Below are 20,092 nucleotides of genomic sequence, written 5' to 3'. Positions count from 1 at the left end.
TAAGAAAAATGTTAGTCTTTTTCCACAGTCAGCTAAGTATACTCCTCTTTCATGACTCTAAATAGGAAGTTAGATGCTTGATTTCCAAAGAACAGAGGTGTACATCCTACTGTGGCCTTCTTGTCTTTGGTGGTCAAGTTAATCTAATCCCTTTTTGTAGTGTTCGGGGTACAGTGTTAGTCTACATCAAGCTTGGGCATCTACTGTGCCTTTCCATGAACCTTTCTGAGACAAATATTCAAGACAATACCATGAGTGGACAATCCAGGGCTTAGAATTGACCATCCATTGCAGAGTTCCACTGGTGTTTCTATTACATTACCTCCATACAGGAGGTAAAACTAGACGCAGACAATTTTTCTCTAGGGCAATATGTGGTCACTGTGGCAAGGTGTGAATGATTCTTCCATTCACATGACAGTCTTGAGAAGCTTGGTCTGCCTAGATTCCAAATGAAACAAGAGTCACCTGGACAGTCAGGTACTCCAGGTATGGTGAGGAGCCTCACTGAAAAGCAGTGCATAGTAGTTTCGGCCTAGTACTACCCTAGGGAAATCATCTGGCTTTTTTTAGACTTTGAGAAAAGCCAGTGCCATGCAAAAAGTAGCAATAAACCACAGCAGGTACTCCAATAGCACTTACTGAAGTAGTAGAAGACTCAGGTTCCACTTCTTGAACTTGGGGATGAATCTAATCCCCAAGTTTTTTTTTCCCACACCACTTTGTGTATTTAGATTATGTGGTCCATAAAATAGATACTCACACACATCTTTTCAGTCTAAGTTTTCTAACAATAGGTCTGGAGTCATGCTCTTCCTCAGCTTTTATTTTTATTATTTTATTTCATTAACAAAAAATTGTTAATTAATATTAGAAATTGAAGGTCTTGTATTTTAAGCTGTAAAGCCCTGTATGAATGAGCAATGACATCTATGTCATCTATCCAATAGGCAAGAGGCTTCATATGAAAAAACCCTTTTATTGTGTGGGTGACCAAAATATACAACAGCTTGCCCAGAAAAGTTGTAGAGTCTCCATTCCTGGAGATAAACAAAAGCCATCTGGACATACATCTAGGCAACTAGCTCTAGGCAGCTGTATTTGAGCAAGGGAGGTTGACAGAATGACCTCCTGAGGTCACTTCCAACCTCACCTGTCCTGTGTATTTTAGATGGAGACTGGGTAACTAACTGTGGGTCTGAATTCCACACTTGAAGCTCAACTTGCTCCTAAGGTTAGGTGTTGGAAGTTTTTAATTGCTACTAATCTAAATCCCTTAACCTATCTTGCAGTTAACTCTTAAAACTACCAGTGCTTAAACAAGGCAGTCTTGGACATGCACTTGTTTTTAATGGAAAGGTTCTGTTTTTACTTCAATGTGCACACATTTCAGAATGAGAATTATACAGAAATGTATCAGTTTGTCATGTCAGAATTTATATTCCCTGAGTCATATATATACTCGTATCTTTATAAAGTCATATAAAACCCCAATTTCTTTATATTTAAAAGGTGGCCCATACAGTGTATCTCACAGGTCTAATCCCTAAAGTAGCCTTAGTGCCATCCTTAACTCTGCCATCTCTGGTGTAGCCAAGACCTAAAATAACAAACATCAGGGCTGCTTTAAGTCTTGTCCGCCTTCAAGAATCCACTTGCAACTGCTACCAGGAAGAAGATAACCATATTCTTATCAGTGCCACATGCTGTAACACAATCCCAAGCTATGCCATCCATCAGGGAGGGTAAGCTCATGAGAATGAGTGGTGTAAGGCTTAGGCACTCCTTGGGCACCTGTTTGGGGACAATTTTACAAGCTACTCATACAGCCAGAGCAGGAGTCAGCACTTGGCCCCAGGGGTCTATGAATGCAGTGAACAAGAACCTGTGATTTAACAGAGTAGCATGTAGATTTGCCAAAAAAACAGTAATGGGCATGAGGGAATACTATTTTGTCTTGCAGAGGAAGCTAGTAGAGGCCAAGTACACAAAAATGGACATAAAACACTTAACTTTGATGGAAACAAAGCATTCCCTGTCTGCTTCCCTGAAAGCCTAAGTGGATAGCATCAGAAAATACACATGAAAAGCTGGTGCTTGCAGACCAGCTCAGATACAAGCATGACGGCCTGTTTAGCCACAACTAGTGTTAACTATATTGGGAAAGAAAGCAGACAAAAGTGTTTTAGTACAGAGTGGTCATGGAGGTAAGCCATGTACCACACATATAATTAAAGTTGTCTGATTATATGAAATAATAACAGTCACTCAGCTATAAATATAACCATAATTGCTAGGACAGAGTATCTAAGAGATGGTTTAATACAAAATTTTGCAATTTTTCTAACTTTGTAAAAGCAAAGAATACAAACTACTACCTAAAAGATTTCATTGGTAACTTTGATTGAAAGCTTTTATCAATCATATCTTTATGATTAAAAGTATTAATTTGTTACTGTTTCTTACACACATGCATTGTTCAAAATGGTGTGGATGGGTGTGGAAAAAATGCCTCTTTTTGTGGCTGTCTCACAACACTTGGAATTTTTTTTCAAGCAAAGGGAGATTTTTATAGGGCAGAGGGTGAGAAGATAAAAGCAAGGGTAGGGAAGAGCTTGCAGGAGAAACACTGTCCAGAAGGCACCTGGGCACAGATTTTTGTAGGCAACCAGAGGAGTTGTGTGGGGTTTTGTGTTGTTCAGGCAGCCACACAAATTCACTGGCCTAAAGCTTCACCAGAGGAAGGACACTATGGGACTAGGGAGACATTTCTTTTCTGCTCTTTTTCCTTATTTAGTCTTTAGAATGGTAATTTTTTCATTGCTGTTGCAAGAAAACCCAGCAAAAGAGCTGTGAAATGTGGCTGAAAGATTTTTATTTAGTATACTTTTAAAACTAGAAAACTAAGAACTTGGGGGAAAAAAGAGGTTGATTAAGCTAATTCTGTTTATTCACTAGATTAGTACTACTTACCACATGATGATTCCTCCATAGCCCTGGGTGACAAAGGCCTTGAGATCAGTAAAAACCAAGCTCACTTGGAATGAGAGCTTCAAGTTCAATTTAAGTCATCTATGGATTGTACAAAGACATCAGAATAGCAATGATCAAATTCAGGAGGTTTACTTTGGTATTGATTCAACCTGACGTATCAGAAAGAACAATCCCAGGAATGTATCAGATTCTGGTTCAGGGAAAACTTATTTCAATTGCTTTCATTCTGTTAAATGACCCTTAGCTACTAACAGGGCAACTTTACATGTTTGTTTGTGTGTGTGTGCATGTGCACACCCATATATGTATGATAGGGTAGAAAAATGGCTTTTGCTTCACTTGATTCAGCTAAAGTGGACATTCAAGACAGTCTCAGACCATGCTTTTAACTTATGTGCCTTTCTTCTTGAGTGTTCTTTTGAAAAATTGCTTCCTAATTCACTCAAACTTTTTTTTTAAAGCAAAATCTCTATCACCTCTTGACTGTATTTTGTGTAGGTCTCTTCTGTTTCAAGTTTGCCAAATTTAAAGAAAATATACATATAGATATATATACATATACATATACATATACATATACATATACATATATACATATATACATATACATAAATAAAGAATCAACTACATGTTTCTATCACAGAGAACAGTGCTACCATCACCAAGATTTACATATTTAAAGGATATGCAAAGTAAACTAGACAGTAACCCTTATTATAGGTTCTGTGTTTAAAATACTTAATCCTACCTTGTAATAGTACTGAAGGGTTCATCTGAGGCTGAAGAAAAATGTTTCAGCAATGTTCCTTTGTATTTTCAACAGTTACATGTTCTGCTCTGGCAGTGAGTTATCTATGATGGGAGTCATCTCCCATTGGGAGAACGACTCCCATCTCCCCTTTGGTAACCTCTCCCAAAAAGAGGTTTTTATTAGGTATACTCTTTTTAAATTATATTTTTCACCTGTACAATTTTTATTCTTGACAGTCAATTTAAAGATATTGAGGACATGCAGACAGAGAAATGTACAATTTGTTATCAGAAAATAAATTAAAACACAATTAAAAATAAAAAACTATCACAAAAACAAATATCATCTTGGAGAACATTATTCAATGAAGTATCATTACTGCAAAATTCTCATACTAACCTAACTGAACTCCAGCTTTTTAAATGTAGTATTAACCATTTCATAAACACCAAATATATGGCAACAAAACAGGTGGCAGCATCAACATAAATAATTTGGTTAACAAAATGAAAATATCAGCAACCTAAACTCGTTCGGGAAAAACAAAGACAACAATATCACAAGCTAAGTCCTAAAGATAAGATTCTTTCCAAGTTCTAACAGTTACAAATGAAATCTGAAACTCAAAAGACCACAGATGCAGAAACTCTCCTTTTTTTCCTCCAAGACTTTTCTAATGTGTGGTTTGTAGAACCTCTGTACTTGTCCAGCTGGGCAGCAGGAGGGACGTTCCTGCAGTGCAGGACAGGTGCAGAGGCAAGGGAAGAGTCTCCTGGTGCACAGCTGCTTGTGAGGCAAGTAGCACAGCAGCAGGGAGGGGAGGTGCATGAGCTGAGCATCACAATCCATGCAAGGGAAGCACTGAGCTGGGCAATAAATGAGAAGGGAGGGCAGGACAGCACCTTACAGTGCCACATCCTTTGGCAATGAAAGGGAACAATGAGAGCCTCAGGAGACACTTCCAGGAAGTAAATGCTCTCTGTCTGCATCTTTTTGGGCCCTATTTCTGAAGGTGAGGTCATTAAGTAGAGGCTAGAGACAATGATTTCCAGGTTCATGAGATACACTGCATGCAAGAAATCACATGCTGGGCACCACTGCTCTTTCTTCCACAAGGACTAATATATCATAGGATGTCTCTTATCTGATAAAACAATTTATTGGCTATAGCTAAGGACTGTAGTGGAATTCTATTCACTCAGATCCACATAATCCCCTCTTCAAAAAATCTGTAGACAGGCAACAGACTATTAGAAGCTTTCTACATAAATCTGTTCAGGAAATGAGAAATGACCAAACATAGATACGTAAAAACAGACAGACGGGAGAGGTGTGGCTCTGATTCCACATAACATAAATACCTCCTTGTGCATCAGCAGCTTTCCTAAGTACAAACAGCTCAAAAAAAGGTAACCTTCATGCAATAATTAGGCTCATCTCCTACTGTAAAATTGCTAAGAACACATTCATCAGACATGTAAATTAATTAAAAAAGGGAAAACATAGCATTTGACTCAGCATAACATCACATTTATATATTTCAGTAGTGGTGTGATTCTTTATTTAATACTACCTCAAAAGTATATCAAATGGATATTAATGACTGTTCATGATATTATTAAGCAGATCCACAGAATGCTTAATTTTAACAATTGTATATAATTAAATTTAAAAAATCCAGATTAAGACTTCCCAGAGAAGTGGCAATTTGTCTTAATTAAAAAAAATCACCAAAAAAACTCCAACAACAACAAAACAAAACAAAAACAAAAACAAAAAAACACAAAAAAACAAAAAAAAACAAAACAAAAAAAAAACAAAAAAAAAAAAAACCAAAAAAAAAACCAACCAACCCGCCCCCCAAAACCCACCACTAACCTCCCATCCCCCCTCCCCCCCAGGAAAAACCTGCACCACTGTTAATTACTATTGTGGCTATTGTTTTACATCCCCAGTACTGCCACACTGATGTTTTTCCCAGTGATCAAGGAGATCAAAGAAATCTGATGTCTCACCAGGGGTTTGAACTACAGCAAAGAGAATTCCTCTTAATTCCTTGTCAGTTTTTGAACACTGTCCAAATCAGATGAACAACATCTTGCTGTTCTCAATGAGACTTGTGTGCAATGGGACTGATAGTCTCAGGAAATTCAGAATAAAGTAAAGAATTTTTTTGCCTTGTATATGAGTTTGACTCATGCCCAGCTCTGTAATGAATCTCCCAATTGTTCTGCAGACTTTCAGGGTTTATTTTGCAGTCTCATCTCTTTTCTTAGCAACATAGTTCCAACCTATTACTGTCACTTTGTGCCACAGCAAGCATTATCAGTAGAGATCATGGAATAAGTATAGACATTGAAATGTCCTGTCCTTCCTGAAATGAACTTTATATGTCAGATCTCTATCCATACAGGGCACTTGATGTTTGTTTCCACACTCTAGCCCAGCACTGTTGTAAAAAAACGTGGGGTTTAAATTGATTGAATTGACACCAAACTGCCAGTACACCATCTGATAGCAATCCACAGTGGTAAACATCCAGGGAACTACTATGGTGTGCTTCTCTGCTGCACTCATCTTGCTGTTAACATGTTGTAGAGCTGTTATAGCTTGCATGCAATTCTTGGAAGGTGCTTTTTTTGTCATCCAAAATTTCTGAGGCTGTAGCAGATCATTCCAGATTCCCATCAGAGCTTAATCCTCCCACTCAGTGCTCAGAGTACAGGCCCCAAATGGTTGTTTCACATGCATATCTGCTCAATGAATGCACATGAAAGTGGTCAACTTCATCTTCTTTCCTTTAGATTCTCAGAAGTACACTACTAGATTGGTATTTTCCATAACAGAAACAGCTGATCTACTTATTTTTCTACAGATAAAATGCAGGAAGATGGAAAAGGAACATGTAAAAGCACAAAGGTAGACTGGAACACACAGACCCATATGGGTCTACAATCATATGGAGATTGTAGAGAACTCCAGAAACCACTGCCAACCCCTCCCAGTGCAATTTACGATATCAGAGTATTGAGAGCAACTTGCTAGCAAACCCTGGGTTTGAATGGATGCAGTGAAAATGCACACAGGATGACTGTGCCAAAATAGCTAATGTCAGGACTGTTGCATTTACAGAACTTCTGCTAACATGCTTTCCTACTGACAATCAGGCATTAATAATCTTTCCATAGCCTTAAATGAAAAATACCACATGCAGATTGATAGCTCATACAGATGCCATAAAGGCATGTAAATCACCGGGCTTCATGCTGGAAGTCTAGGAGCAGGTTAGATAAACACCTATAAGGAATGGCAGGAATATTCACAATTCTCTTTCACAGCAAATCCCTTCCATTTCTGTTTTTCTCATGATTTGGTTTAAACCAATTACTGGGCATATTGAAAAATTGCCTTCCCTATGTCTCAACTTGCAAGTTGCATGAGACTTCAGTTCTTTGCATTGTAGAAAAATATTCTATTTAGGAACAACAATAATGTTACATTAAACTACAAACTAGTTCTAAATATAGAATATCTAATACTAAATATAAAATATTTGTTTACAGACTCCTGTAAGTCTCACAATGGCTGATGATTCTTTTCAGCTGTCTATCACACACTTATTTAAGCAAGAGCATTCACACTGTGTGAGACACACCACAAATGTACAGAGGTAAGTGGTAAAGATTCTGCAGTGGACCTCGCTCATGTCAAGTGCACACAAGATGTATCTCACTATTCTTACCAAAGCTTGCTTTTAAATTGCCTTAGACAGTGGTGTGTGTCCTATAGTTTCTGAAGGTAAGAACTAGCTAAAAAAATCCTTCTTTATGTTCATTATTCCTGTGTGTGGAACAATGCACAGTGAGTTACATATCTTACTATGCCCAAAAAAATCTTAAAGGGGATAAAGAACCCATCAGAAAGAATACACAACAGGATTCCATATAATGCACCCTGCCCCTGATCTTTCAAAATTTGTACATTTTGTGAGGTACCTGACTAATGATTTCAGTACCCGAACATAAAATTTCAGATAAACATAACAAAACTGCATTTTATTATGTAAGCACTATAGTACTGAATTTCACTTGACTATGCTGTCCTTTAACCCTGATACATCCTGTATCTATCTAAATATATACATAAATATATGTATCCATTCCCAAATAGGTAGCTAACATTTCGATCGAAATGAGAGAAATATACAGGAAGAAAATTTTCCAAACAGAACTTGTAATTTTAGAAATCATCATGCAGTGTTAATTTAAAAATATTTATTTCCATCTTGATTCTGGAAATAGGACTGAATCCATTAGTGTGTGAACTGGAAAGCGAATAAACAGTTTCATTAAGGAGACATGTTAGCTCCAACAATGTTTATTGGGGCAAGCCTGCACTCCGGCTGCATATGGTGTACCTTTAAATAGGGCCGTTAAAATACCAAATAAAATGTCAAAGTCTGTCAGGTCTGGAGCTTTTATAAATTGTTTAGACTGGGGATAATTTGGGTTTCGTACATCATGCCTTGCAGATCCGGCGGCACGGAGACAGGAGCGGGAAGGGGCCCGGCAGCAGCAGGGGCACGGGCAGGCTGGCACCCGGGCACCGCCTGCCCATCGCCCTCCTGGCCAGCCTCGCCTCCCCTCTCGCTGGGTGGTATCCTGAGATTGCGCACGTGACTCAACAACCATATTTGAAAAAATTAAAGATAAATAAAACTTGACTTCAAAGGGAGCGCCGCAGCCACTGGCCGGAGATGTGCACTAACTTCCCCTCGGGCTGCAGCCCCTCGGCGCTGGCACCAGCCCGGGCCGCTGCAGCTCCTACCCTGCCACACCTTGGCGGCCGCGCTCCCGGCTCTCGTCCCGCCGCCCTCCCGGAGCCGAGCGCTGGAACACCGCCGCCCCTGAGCCCCCCGCCCGCGCTCCCGGCCCGCCCGGCCCTCCCACCCACGGCGCGGCCCGGACCTCACCTTCAGCTCCCGGGAGGCCACGCGGGCCGCCAGCTCGATGACACAGCCCACCGCCATGCGTGCCGCCCCGGCCGAGTGCAGCTCGTTCCAAACGGTGTCACTGTCCACCTGAGCAAACAGCCGGCCCCGGGAGGAAGGCAGCGGAGAGGGGAGAGGGAGAGCGAGAGGGAGAGCATGAGAGAAAACAAACCCGTGAGGGAGGGCTGGCAGCGTGACAGCCCGTGTACAATAACATCAGTCTTCCGTGCTGGCCAGCTGAAAGGCCTTGTGGACATGGCTCTGCTTATGCTTTTTCTCTGCACGGGCTTCTCCAATGGAAACACATTCCTGTCATGCCTCGCTGCCATTCCCTGTTTAGATTTCTCATTACAAACAGTGTTACATCGACCGGGCCCGGCCTGCTCGCCAGACGCTCCTCAAGCTGGCTGGCGAGGTGACGGGGACCTGCCAGCCCCGGGACCATCGGGAATGTCCATCGGGAATGTCCATCGGGAGTGAACAGCCGCTGCTGCCGCAGCAGAGGCACGGGCAGCCCGTGCCAGAGCTCATCAATGGCACATCAGTGGCCCCTTTCTTAAAACAGAGTAGTAACCCCTCGTTTTTCCTTCCCAGGCGGTCGTTTATAAGTGACTAAAATTGGAAAAATTAATTGCTTTAAATAATTTCAGCAGTCACTCTTGCCATAGACAGAAAATGGAATTATATAAAGAAAGACCTTTGCGTATCTCCAGTCTTGATGAACTGATAAGTTTTGGCTGGAAGGCTTTATTTTGTAACAGATGAACAAGGGGTTTTAAAGCAGAGAAAGTTATCTTTTGTACCTTCTAAATGAGAAAGTGTGATGTGTGATACGTTGCGTTATAAAGAATATACTGTAAAGGTGACTAAGTAGCACTGCTCTACAGTTTGAATCAGTGTGCTACAACTTTACTTTTGAAATCTATTTTTAGTAAGTGTTTATTTACAGAAACCTACCAAAACACATAGGTGAAATGTTGTATATCCCTATATGTATTATTTATTATGTAAAGCAGACAAGATGGTGTTAAATAGTCTGAAAAAGTTATCCAAAGAGACAGCCAGACTTCCTTGATGCTCCATGGGAAGTGCATTTAATTGTAGCATACCGTACAAATTTATCATGAAAAGAAAAACGTTTAGAAATAGACAAAATACTGTGGCAGATGCTATTTGGATGACTTCCAAGCACACTGAGACATGTTTTCAGTTTGAACCAGAAGCTTCTGTTCCTAATTCCATTAAAAAAAAAAAAAAGAAAAAGAAAAAGAAAAGGAAAAGGAAAAAAAAAGGAAAGAAATCAAGTAATTGAAAATGGATGCACTGCTACTTGACTCTGGAAGTTCAGAGGAATTTCTCTGATTAGTCATTTGAAACAGAAAGAAGCTTGATCTAAGCTTGATCTTCTCTACACCTGTCAAATGTCTTTGCCATTACTGTTACAATAATATTATATTTCAAGCTATTAAAATTATCTTATTTTTTCAGTATACTGGACCTGATTTTTCTATCAGGTCTATCTATTTTGATCGGTTTTGTGTGCATGCAGCAGAACTAATGAAAATAGTTTGTGTATTTGCAGTAGCCCTGAATAAGAAAACTGGATTTTGCTTGCAGAGTTTAGAATAACAGTAGAGACAGCACACTCTTTTCATGTAAGAAACTCAAAATGTTGTACAAACACAATTAAGCATCATCAGCTTGATATGGGATGATTTATTATACTTGTTTTGTAGATTGGTAGCTTGAGATTTAAAGACATAAAAGTAGCTTTTGGAAAGATGCACACGGATCAATAGGTAACAAGAAACAAGAAAGAGACCAAGTAGTAAAAAAAGTAATGACCTAAGTAACATTAGGCAGACCTTTAAGTTATCTCTCTGTTGCTTTAGAGGAACTGTGAATAAAATTTCATTTTTAAAGCTAATTAGGAGATAAATAAGTAGAGGTCATTGGTTAAATCAATGTAATCAAACCATAATACAGTTTGAAAAATACTGTGCAGTATTTTAAATAAGGAAGCATCAGCAAGAGGGCTGGGAGGGAGTACTTTCTTACCATTTTTATGGCCAGCAAATTAAGCTTAACGTGAAGGAGTGGCTGATGAAAATGATTCAATGGCAGCTGCTCTGTACACCAGGGCATGAGCAGGAGCAACCTGCATCCTCAAAGGGACTATGATTCATTTCCAGGAAGGCTGATTAAGTTAAAATTGTAACCACAGTTTGAGAGTACCCACCCTTAAGACAGTTGTCTGCTCTGACACATGAGACTGCAGTCTCTCCATCCGCTGAATGCTGAGCATTGGCCAAGGTACAGCATTTATCATTTTCTGCTTTCAGCTGAGTGTGAGGAGACTGAACTGGGACTGTAAGACCAAGTATCTTCCACTGAAAAATTTCCCTCAGACCACTTGAATGACTGCTACCTTAATTTACCTGGACTGGTAGAAAAAATGGGCAATCAGGAAACAGAACAGTGTTTCCTGAGAAATTTTTCAAAAATTACCACCTAAATGAACACAGGAAATTCAGGATATTTTAGCTAATCTCTTGGGCATGGTACCTGTAATGAGTGGTAAAGTCTTAAAGCTACGGGTAGTCAACTGAAGCTACATACTTTCATGTACTGTTACTATAATGCAAGAAAAGTAACATAAATATTTAAAAGTAACTTGAATACTTACCTTGAAAAGGCATAGTATTACAAACACAGGTGGAAAATACTGTTTAATATTCTTGCAAATTTAAGACTGAATTTCTGAGGAACATCTCATGAAGAATAACCAAGAAGAACTTGCATCACACAGCCAACACTTTAGCTGTTAGAACTAGAAAATGCCATCTCACTCCATTTTATATCTCTATTAATTCTAAGTATTCCCTTAAATGTTTCAGGTGTTTAAGCAGAGATTTTCTTTTAGTGTAACACAGTGTTTACTGTTGAAATACAGTGGTATAAATGGCAAACCCATTAAAATTGCAGCTACTGGCTGGCCCAGTTGTCAGGCTGTATATGAAATGAAGCTCTAAAATCCTACTGATATGCTTTTCTATATTCCTGTGAGATGAAATGGTTGAGTTTTGTACAAGTAAAGGGAATAGGATTAGACACTGTGGTTCCTGGTTCTAGTGCATGTATATATCACATGTATCTGACAGCCTATCTATATGCTGACTATGCATGAATTTGTGACAAATGTGATGCTTTCTGAATCACAGACTATGACGAAGTCAGATGGAATTTTATAAGACCTTATTTTTGTTCAAGTGCCCTGGAGCAGCCAAAGAATTCAGTGAAAAACCTGTCTGGATTAGGATTGTTTTTCAGACAATGTTAAACAAATTCTACAGAAAATACAGCATTTTTAGCTGAATTCTAACCCAGAATCTTAGCAGGTTTTTTTTCTGCTTAATTATGTTTAATATTTAAATAGTACTTCTGTTTAGGAGTCCTTTAAAAATTGTCAGGATAGAAGAATGTTCTGAATTGAACCTGATGAATAAAATATTTTTTTAAAGCATCAAAATGTCAGTGCTGAACTATGAGCACACTACACATTTTGTTACCAAAAATCCTATCACTGCTACAGTTCTTCAAAGCAGAATTGTGCATGATAGCGCCAAGAGCCAGAGGACACGAGCCCTATCTGAACACTGACTTCCTAACACACATATGGATTTACTTCACTCACAGTTTCCTGAATGAGCACTGTAGGTTGCAGGCTTTTTTGAGCACATCTAGTATAGCTCAATCATTGGCATGTGTAGCAAGGCTAATACTCTGCAAAGCTACAGATGATAGAAATTAAGCTACCTGTCCCTGAAGTGGATGTGGAGGCATTAAAAAGGAAAGGAATGACTTAAGTGAAAAGAAATGTAGGTAACTTCTCCTGACTGAATGAATTAATATTTCAAGCCCCATGTCTAAAAATTCTCTGCTTTGCACTGAAGAAAAAAACTTAATATGAATGCTTCCTCTAAGAAATATCTATGTGATAATGCCAATTTAGCGGTGAAGACTTTAAGCATACTCAAAACAAGCTAAGAAAGAAGCCTTACAGCAGAGATACTTCAACACAGAGAAAGCTTGTACTATAACACCTTTAAGGCTGGAAAATTCAATTTTAAGGAAGACTGACTGTAAAGTTTTGAAGTTGCCAGCTCCTTATGTTGTGCTCATGTTGTGGGATATGTGAAAATGGTGAGGAAAGATATGGCAATATACAAGAGGGAGAGATTTCTTACTTCACTATCTTTCTGAAATCACTGCAGTTGACAAAACTGGAAATGTTCCTTGTCCTGCTATTTAAATTTATCTGGAACCTACCTCAGGGGGGGCAAAAAAGGAGTGTGATTAATAATGCTAAAGCATTTCTAAGATAATTCCTTTTTGTTTTATCTGTCCTTCCTGGCTACAACGCCTCTTTCACTCCTTATCTTCTATTTCAGTCCTCTTTCCAGAAATCTCCTGGGATCTGCCAAGTGGTCATTGAATCACAGCTCTACTGACCAGAGATGCTGCTCACAATCTGATGAACCTTTCAGTTTTTTACACTCTGCATGATGTATTCATCTGTGCAAGTTATCTTTCCTATCTTTCCTTTTCTATCTTTTCCTGAAGTTGCCTTGAATACATCCCCACTGATAACTGTATGACAATATAAAAGAGAGCCTAAACTACTGCTTTGGGATGAATTCAAAGCATCCTAGAATTTTTCTCTCTCCATTCCTCCTCCCACCCACAAACACACATCTTGGGATTTAATGTAAATTCATTTTCTGCAATAGAATTCTGATTTTACTCCTAAGAGGAATTAAAAATACACTGAATTGCTCATCCTGCTCTGGATTTTCTGCACAATTGTTGCCATCATTAAAATCAAAACCAGTCCTCTTAGAGATACCACACATTCCCACAAGAGATACTCATTTTTTGACAGCAGGTCAAAAATGCAATTTGTCATCTAGTTGTTCGTGGAAAGTTTGACCTGTGATGCTCCTTGGATAGCAGTCATCATATTCTATGTGTCCAATATTCTAGACAACAAGAAATTCTTTACAATTGTTCAAAAGGATTCTCTGCCCTTTCTTTAAAAGAGTAGACGTTGGACTCAATTGTTCTGGGATGGAAGTTAGTTAGGTAAGCATTTCAAATGGATACATTTCAACACAAATCTAGAATAACAACCCTGTTAAAAAACTTCTGTCCTTTGATATAAGTGGTTCTAATACTGAGAAGTAAATGAAATTTGCTCAGCTCACAGTAGTGTAGCTATGGAGAAAACAAACTGATTAAGAATTTCTGACAAATAATACTGGACAGTACTGACCTCCTCAGTGATACTGAAATTTAAAAAAAACTTAGATATTTCAGAGCAAATTCCTGTGTTTTAGCTTTAAAAGCATTCAGAGTCTCACACTCTTTCACTTATGCCAGAGCAAACGTGTTTCTATCACTGGGTTTTGTTAATATACTGGCGTGAAAACAGAAATTAAATATTTTTCTGAAGTGTTCCAATCTCTAAAAATTGTGTGGCCTTTTGGTATCACTTCCAGCAAGGAGTCTGTCATTCTTAGACACAATTGGTGCCAGCTAACACTACCACATAAGTTTGTAATATTTTGCTCCTGACCGTGGGCAGTGCAGCTTCCCAGGTGTCACGCTCATAGCTCTCACCTCCCACTCTTACAGATGTCCTGGTGATCATTCATCACCTCTGTGATTTCCACCAGGAAGCAAAAGGTCCTCAACGTGCTTCTCAGCTGCTGTTTCATCTCACCATGACTAAAGAAGCGAAGGTGCGTGCATCATCTCCAAGGAGCAACTTCTAATGAATGGCCTGTCAGCCATGTCACTCGTTAAGGAACAAAGGAGAAAAGGCTTACATGGCTGACGTCTTTTCCATAAATTCCAGATACAGGAAGTGTGTAAAAGTGTACTACTTTAGGAAAAATATGTACAGTGAGCTTCCTTTATTTTTACTGCTATTGCAGCTGTATCAAAGATTTTTTTTCTGTCAAAGGCATTTCCAGCTGTTTTGATGTAAAATGCCTATCATAAAGAGTACCCAGAATAGCAGCTTTGCATATTTTCTTGCCTACCAGTGTGATTTACAAAAAATTTTTGAAGGGCATGTGATCTTTAGGCTCCAGCAGGATGAATAGTTCAAACAACCACCACAAATCATTGCTTTAACAAAAACCATGGAACTCCCTTAGTCTTGCATTGACTTCTGTGTTTGAATAATTCCAGTAGGAGAATTTATCAGTAATAATATTTATGGAAAAAGGACTTCTAAAAATAATTTTAAAGGCTATTAATTCTGACCCCAAAAGCATCTGTCCCGGCTTTCTGCAAGAACGAGGAATGTGAGCAATACACAAACCAGTTGTATGTAGAATACTTAACGTCCTTCAAGTTTTACCTGCCAATAGTGAAGTAACATGAAAACCCAATCAAAGTCAATTTTCAGAAAATACTCAGTAAAAAATTTAATTATTAATTAATTATTGAATGCCTAGCAGAGTTACTGATGTTGGTAGTCATCCCCTGATTTAAATGCAGCATCCCCTCTGTAAAACGAAATACATCTTAAAGTTTGTAAAAAAAAAAAAAAAGGTGAGGTCAGTATTGGGAAAGAAATAGCTTTGTATTCAAAATGAGAAGCAGAAAAAAATCAGGCTAAGTCAAGCTGAAGCCTGAATACAACAATATCTAAAAAAGAAATAGTTTTATTTGGTTTCTCTCTTAAATTAACTTTCATGACAGACATCCAGAATTTCAAGATGTCATAAAGCATACATTAGACACTGTAAAGGATCTCAGAACCATAGTGAAACAGTGATGTGTGGATCATTGTTAGGGGCAATGGAGGGAGGATAGCATGGATTAGATGTGGATTAGATTTTGTTTTTAGAAAAAACTCATAAATAAAACACTTAGGCCCAGATTCAAGTCTCAGATATGTGGCGTATATCACCAGATGCTTGTAAAAAATGTTACTGCACTTTCAGGCCTAGCCCTAAGTAGTCTATTAATTCAACTTGACATTTGTTTTAGTATTTAATGGGTTAGTGTGTGAAAATGCTTGTGCAACTGCCTTCTTATGTTTGATCTTGCAGTTTCCAGGAGTTTGTAGACAAGCAGATACAATGTATAGCTGGTTGCAGTGCATCCAGTTACAGAAAAGGCAACTTCTTTGTGCAATATTTAGGCCTCAGTTTTGAAAATTTTCATCTTTTGCCTCTGAACACATTTTTATTAAAACGTAACATTTCAGCTTTCTGCCTGGATGTAGATGATCTTTATGTTAGAGGCCACTGTGGGACTACACTAGAACCTGGTGTTCATTCAGATAAACAGCACATGAACATTTACTCTTCAGGGAGCTCTTTTGTCCATCCAGGGGTTAAATTCTGTCAATAAACACGATGTGTTTTTAAAGTGCAAATGTGAATTCTTCTTTAATTACAGAATTACTGTCAAATCCATATGTGTGTATGTGATAAAGTCTGGGAAGAGTGACTAGTAGTAGTAGTAGATTGGATATGATACTATTCCGCTGTTTTCATTTAACATATCTGTGCATATTTGTCTATATCTTTCTATAGCTATGTCTATATCAATGTTTTCTATTCTAGCAAATAAGGAGCTTCTTTGCATAATGTTTGCCTTTGGCAACACTATAGTTTTTAGAAAATGCAGAAAATTAAGTTAGACCTTTAAAGTTTTGGCTTTACAGTAGTTCATTAACTTCCCAATAATTTTGGGTGTTCCATATAATGTATATTTGTTTAAAATTTTAATCTGGTTGAGTAGCAAGGGAAACCATCCTTTGTTAAAAAGGGTAAAAAAATAGTTTGAGAGACCAAATTGTGTATTTGATGTGTCATGAGATTACCACGTCTGAGCTTTTTATCCTTGCCTGCAGCAAGTAAAAGCAGTCTGGGACTATTCTAGAACATTGTATTGTGCCTGCAGCAATACCAGGGAACTCTGTCTCTCAGCTAAACAGTTTCACCTCTCACTGAAACATCAAGCTCTGTGGTAGATGGCACAGGGCCACCTCAGTGCCATGAAAGAACAAGAATGAAATGAAGTATCTGCCCTGTAATGTGAAGAAATTTTTTTTGTGGCCATGGTGTTGATATGATAAATGTGGCATTCTCTCCCTGCCCAGGAGACACTGATGCACTTCCCAGAACCAGAGATGATCCTTGTACCTCAGTAAGGGAAGGATGGCTGTTTCCTGCTGTGAGCAAGATTCACCTTATCACACTTGTTTGGTTTTTTTTTTCTAAAATCAATGTGCATAAAATTTATAACTTTGTTGTTTCAAGTCTCTGTCAATAAAGGAAATCAAGGACCTCCAGTCAATTCTTCCAAACTTAGGTAGAATAGCAGGTAGACTCCTGCTGTACTGGTGAATGTGGCTTTTTAATGCCAGTACATAAAGTCAGACAGGGAATCTTCAGAAATCTGTTGTTCTGGACTGCAAGTTAATTAAATGCTAATTAAATTAATTCCATCTACTCACTATTTTTTCTTTAGACAATCTTACAGCTCTGGCATGGCTACGTCCCCAGTGGCCTTAAATTGCCTTGGGGTGGTACCAGGGTGGCCTTATTGATCACACATTTTCTTTGCCTCTGCAGAAAATATCACAGTCAACACCATGTAACTGTGAGTCCTAAATAGTCTGCAAAATATGTCAATTAAAGTATGATGTGCCTGGTTTTTTGATTTAATCTTGGTATTTCTTTAGGGGTGACAGCTTTAGGAGGTAAACAAGTCCTTCATTCCTGGAAGCAGTCTGCAGTGTGCTCCAAAATGTTGTAACTGGCAGATGTCAGTAGGTTAATGAGTCAGGAAAGTAATTTAAAGTAGTTGGTGAATATATTGGCAGCATGGTATATTAGGGATATCACAATGGAAGACTTAATATTGAGTAGATGAGCTTCTAGGAATTTCAGATTGCTTTGCCAAAACTAGGAAACAGACACACTTTGGTTCAGAGGACTATGCCTATTGTTGTTTCAAGTCTCTGTACAGCCTGGAATATAGGGAAAAAGCACAAGTTAATTCTAATATCTCTGTGAAGGTGATGGTTCATTTGAGTGCCTAAACTATAGGCAGTCTAATTTCTTTACTGACACATTTGTGTGCAGGTATAAGGACAGATACCTAAGCAGCCTGGAACCTAAACTTGCTACAAGAAGGCAATGCCACTGCCAACATTTTCTTGATTTTAGACAGTTGTACCATGGTAATGGAACCAGTTTGGTGCCATTAGCTCTTATAGAAATGAGAAGAATGAAGAGTCATAATATGTAAAGGCTGAAAGTTTTTCCTGGACACAGACTGAGAAGATCAAGGGAAGAGTGAGAAGCAGCAAAAACCAATTTGTTTCCTGGATGGCTTACTAAACTTGTGTACTAGTAAAATCTTGCCTTTCTTATTGCTTTTCTTCCTGTGTGGTCAGGACAAAAAGTAGCACTGTCAGCTGCCACAGCAAGGAATAGCAGGAAGGAATTTAACATTCAGAAAATATGAATGCTTTGTAAGTTTTATAAATATGTTGAGAGATTTTATAACTATAAACTTCTTCCCTTGGTAATTACAGGTCAAATTATTTTTTGATATGAAAAGTCCAAGTTACACTTTGGTTTTCAAATCAAGACCAGCTTATCCCAGCAGAAGATACCATTTTCCTTTGCTGCTGTAACAGCAAAATTAGAGGAAATGCAATGGACATTCCATATTATGTACAAGCCATAAGTAGCCATTCAGATGGCTTGATATTTAGCCCAAGAACCACTCTGTTCAGCTCACTAAACATTAATTTTTGTGAAGTCTGATTTTTTGCAGGGCAGCATTCTCCCCCAGCTCCTCCTCTTGCAATTTAAAGTTCTGACTACGCGTTACAGGTTTGGAGCAGTGTCTTTGGTGGGGAGGATGGGGGGAGAGCAGGGGGGATTGGAAAGCTGCCCAATTTCATATGATAAAAGTGAAATTCTCTTCTGTCTGCAGGACAATCCCCAGGGAACAACGTATGAAACCCAAACTTAAATAAAATCATATCCTGTTTGCAAACATCATATTCCCTTTGCTTCTCAGTAATCTGGACCCATAAACCCCAGCACAGCTTGAGAGCCCATTCCTCATCTAAACAAATGCCATAAGCCCCTTTATACTTTTACAACCATGTCAGAAAGTAATATTGACTGCCAATAGTGATGTGATGGGAGTTGCCTCCTCTGAGCCATAAAAGAAGCAGTCTGTTATCAATTTCTCTAAATGCATCAAGGGAATTATGGGTCGGTTCAGTTCCAAGTTATAAATGACAATTCAAAAGCCGCAGAAGTGTTTGAAGCTGGGAGCCGATGATGACATTATCATAAAAGCCTGCTCTTCTTTGCTTTTGTGGGGTTTTTTGCCTATCAACTAGACAAAAAAATATGGCTGAGAAATGACTTCAAGATTTCTTCACACAGCAGCAGGTCAAACAGGCAAGAAAACAATCACTATTTTTAGTGACAGGCTGAGACAAGGAGATGAAACTTAGTCCCATTAAAAGTAGATTTCTGCTTCTCTTATTGTCATTTTCACAGAACAAGAGGAGAGGAATTTCAATAGATGGATACGTTGCTCAAATGATCAGTTATAGCTCTAGTGGCTGTTTACAGATGAAAAATTGTGGAACGGTCTGACAATCCACAGAACCAAAATGTAATTTGTGATTATTCTCCCCATTTGGCCACTTCACCTGCAATCTACCCACCTCTCCTGGAAAACTTTTCACATTCCAAACCTCTGACCAGCTGTAAGAAACCATCTCTTTTTATTAAAACTGCTGGCCATAGAGCTGCTAGTCTCTCTCTAACACAAAGAATTTCATCCCCCCGGTATTAGAATTCTTTAACAACAGTTGGTTCTGGAACAAGGTTAAGCTTGAAAGAAAAAAAAACCATAAAAAGCATTATTGCAGGAGGGAGATTCCATACTTCAGTGGATTTTATACTCCTGACCCTGGATAGTCCTCTGATAAAATATTAACCATCAGTGAAAGAAAACCTGTTATGGGCAAATTTAGGATGCTAGCTTAGACAAACTTTTTTGTCTCTTTGTGAGATATGTTCAATTTATCTGTACAGATGAAACAGATTTCTGCTCTTAGGTAAGAGAGCTAATTACTACTTACATCGTTCCTTATCAAACTAAAGAATTTATTTGTTTTCTCCTGAAAGCATAAGCCAATGGCTCTGACATAATCAATCCCTAGCACTACTTAAAAGAAAATTCATAGGGATGAAAAGTGTTTGCAAAATGAGTAAACTGTAGTTTTGCATACTTTT

The 20,092-nt window shown here is 38.5% G+C and overlaps 1 protein-coding gene across 11 annotated transcripts in view; it reads right to left on the bottom strand.

Annotated features, from left to right (window-relative positions):
- The window catches only part of HDAC9 (histone deacetylase 9), a 455,819-nt gene that overhangs the window by 104,766 nt on the left and 330,961 nt on the right, over positions 1–20,092 (bottom strand). For all 11 annotated transcript variants that reach the window (XM_071429136.1, XM_071429143.1, XM_071429142.1 and 8 more), the window contains one exon: positions 8,718–8,825. In XM_071429136.1, the coding sequence (XP_071285237.1) occupies positions 8,718–8,825 (108 nt within the window). The remainder of the gene's footprint in view (positions 1–8,717; positions 8,826–20,092) is intronic.

Source organism: Agelaius tricolor, unplaced genomic scaffold (assembly GCF_023055355.1).
Source record: "Agelaius tricolor isolate 1412-34295 unplaced genomic scaffold, bAgeTri1.0.p SCAF_6, whole genome shotgun sequence".
Taxonomy (NCBI): Eukaryota; Metazoa; Chordata; class Aves; order Passeriformes; family Icteridae; genus Agelaius; species Agelaius tricolor.
Note: the sequence above shows the minus strand (reverse complement) of the source record. Positions and strands in the feature narration are given on the sequence as shown.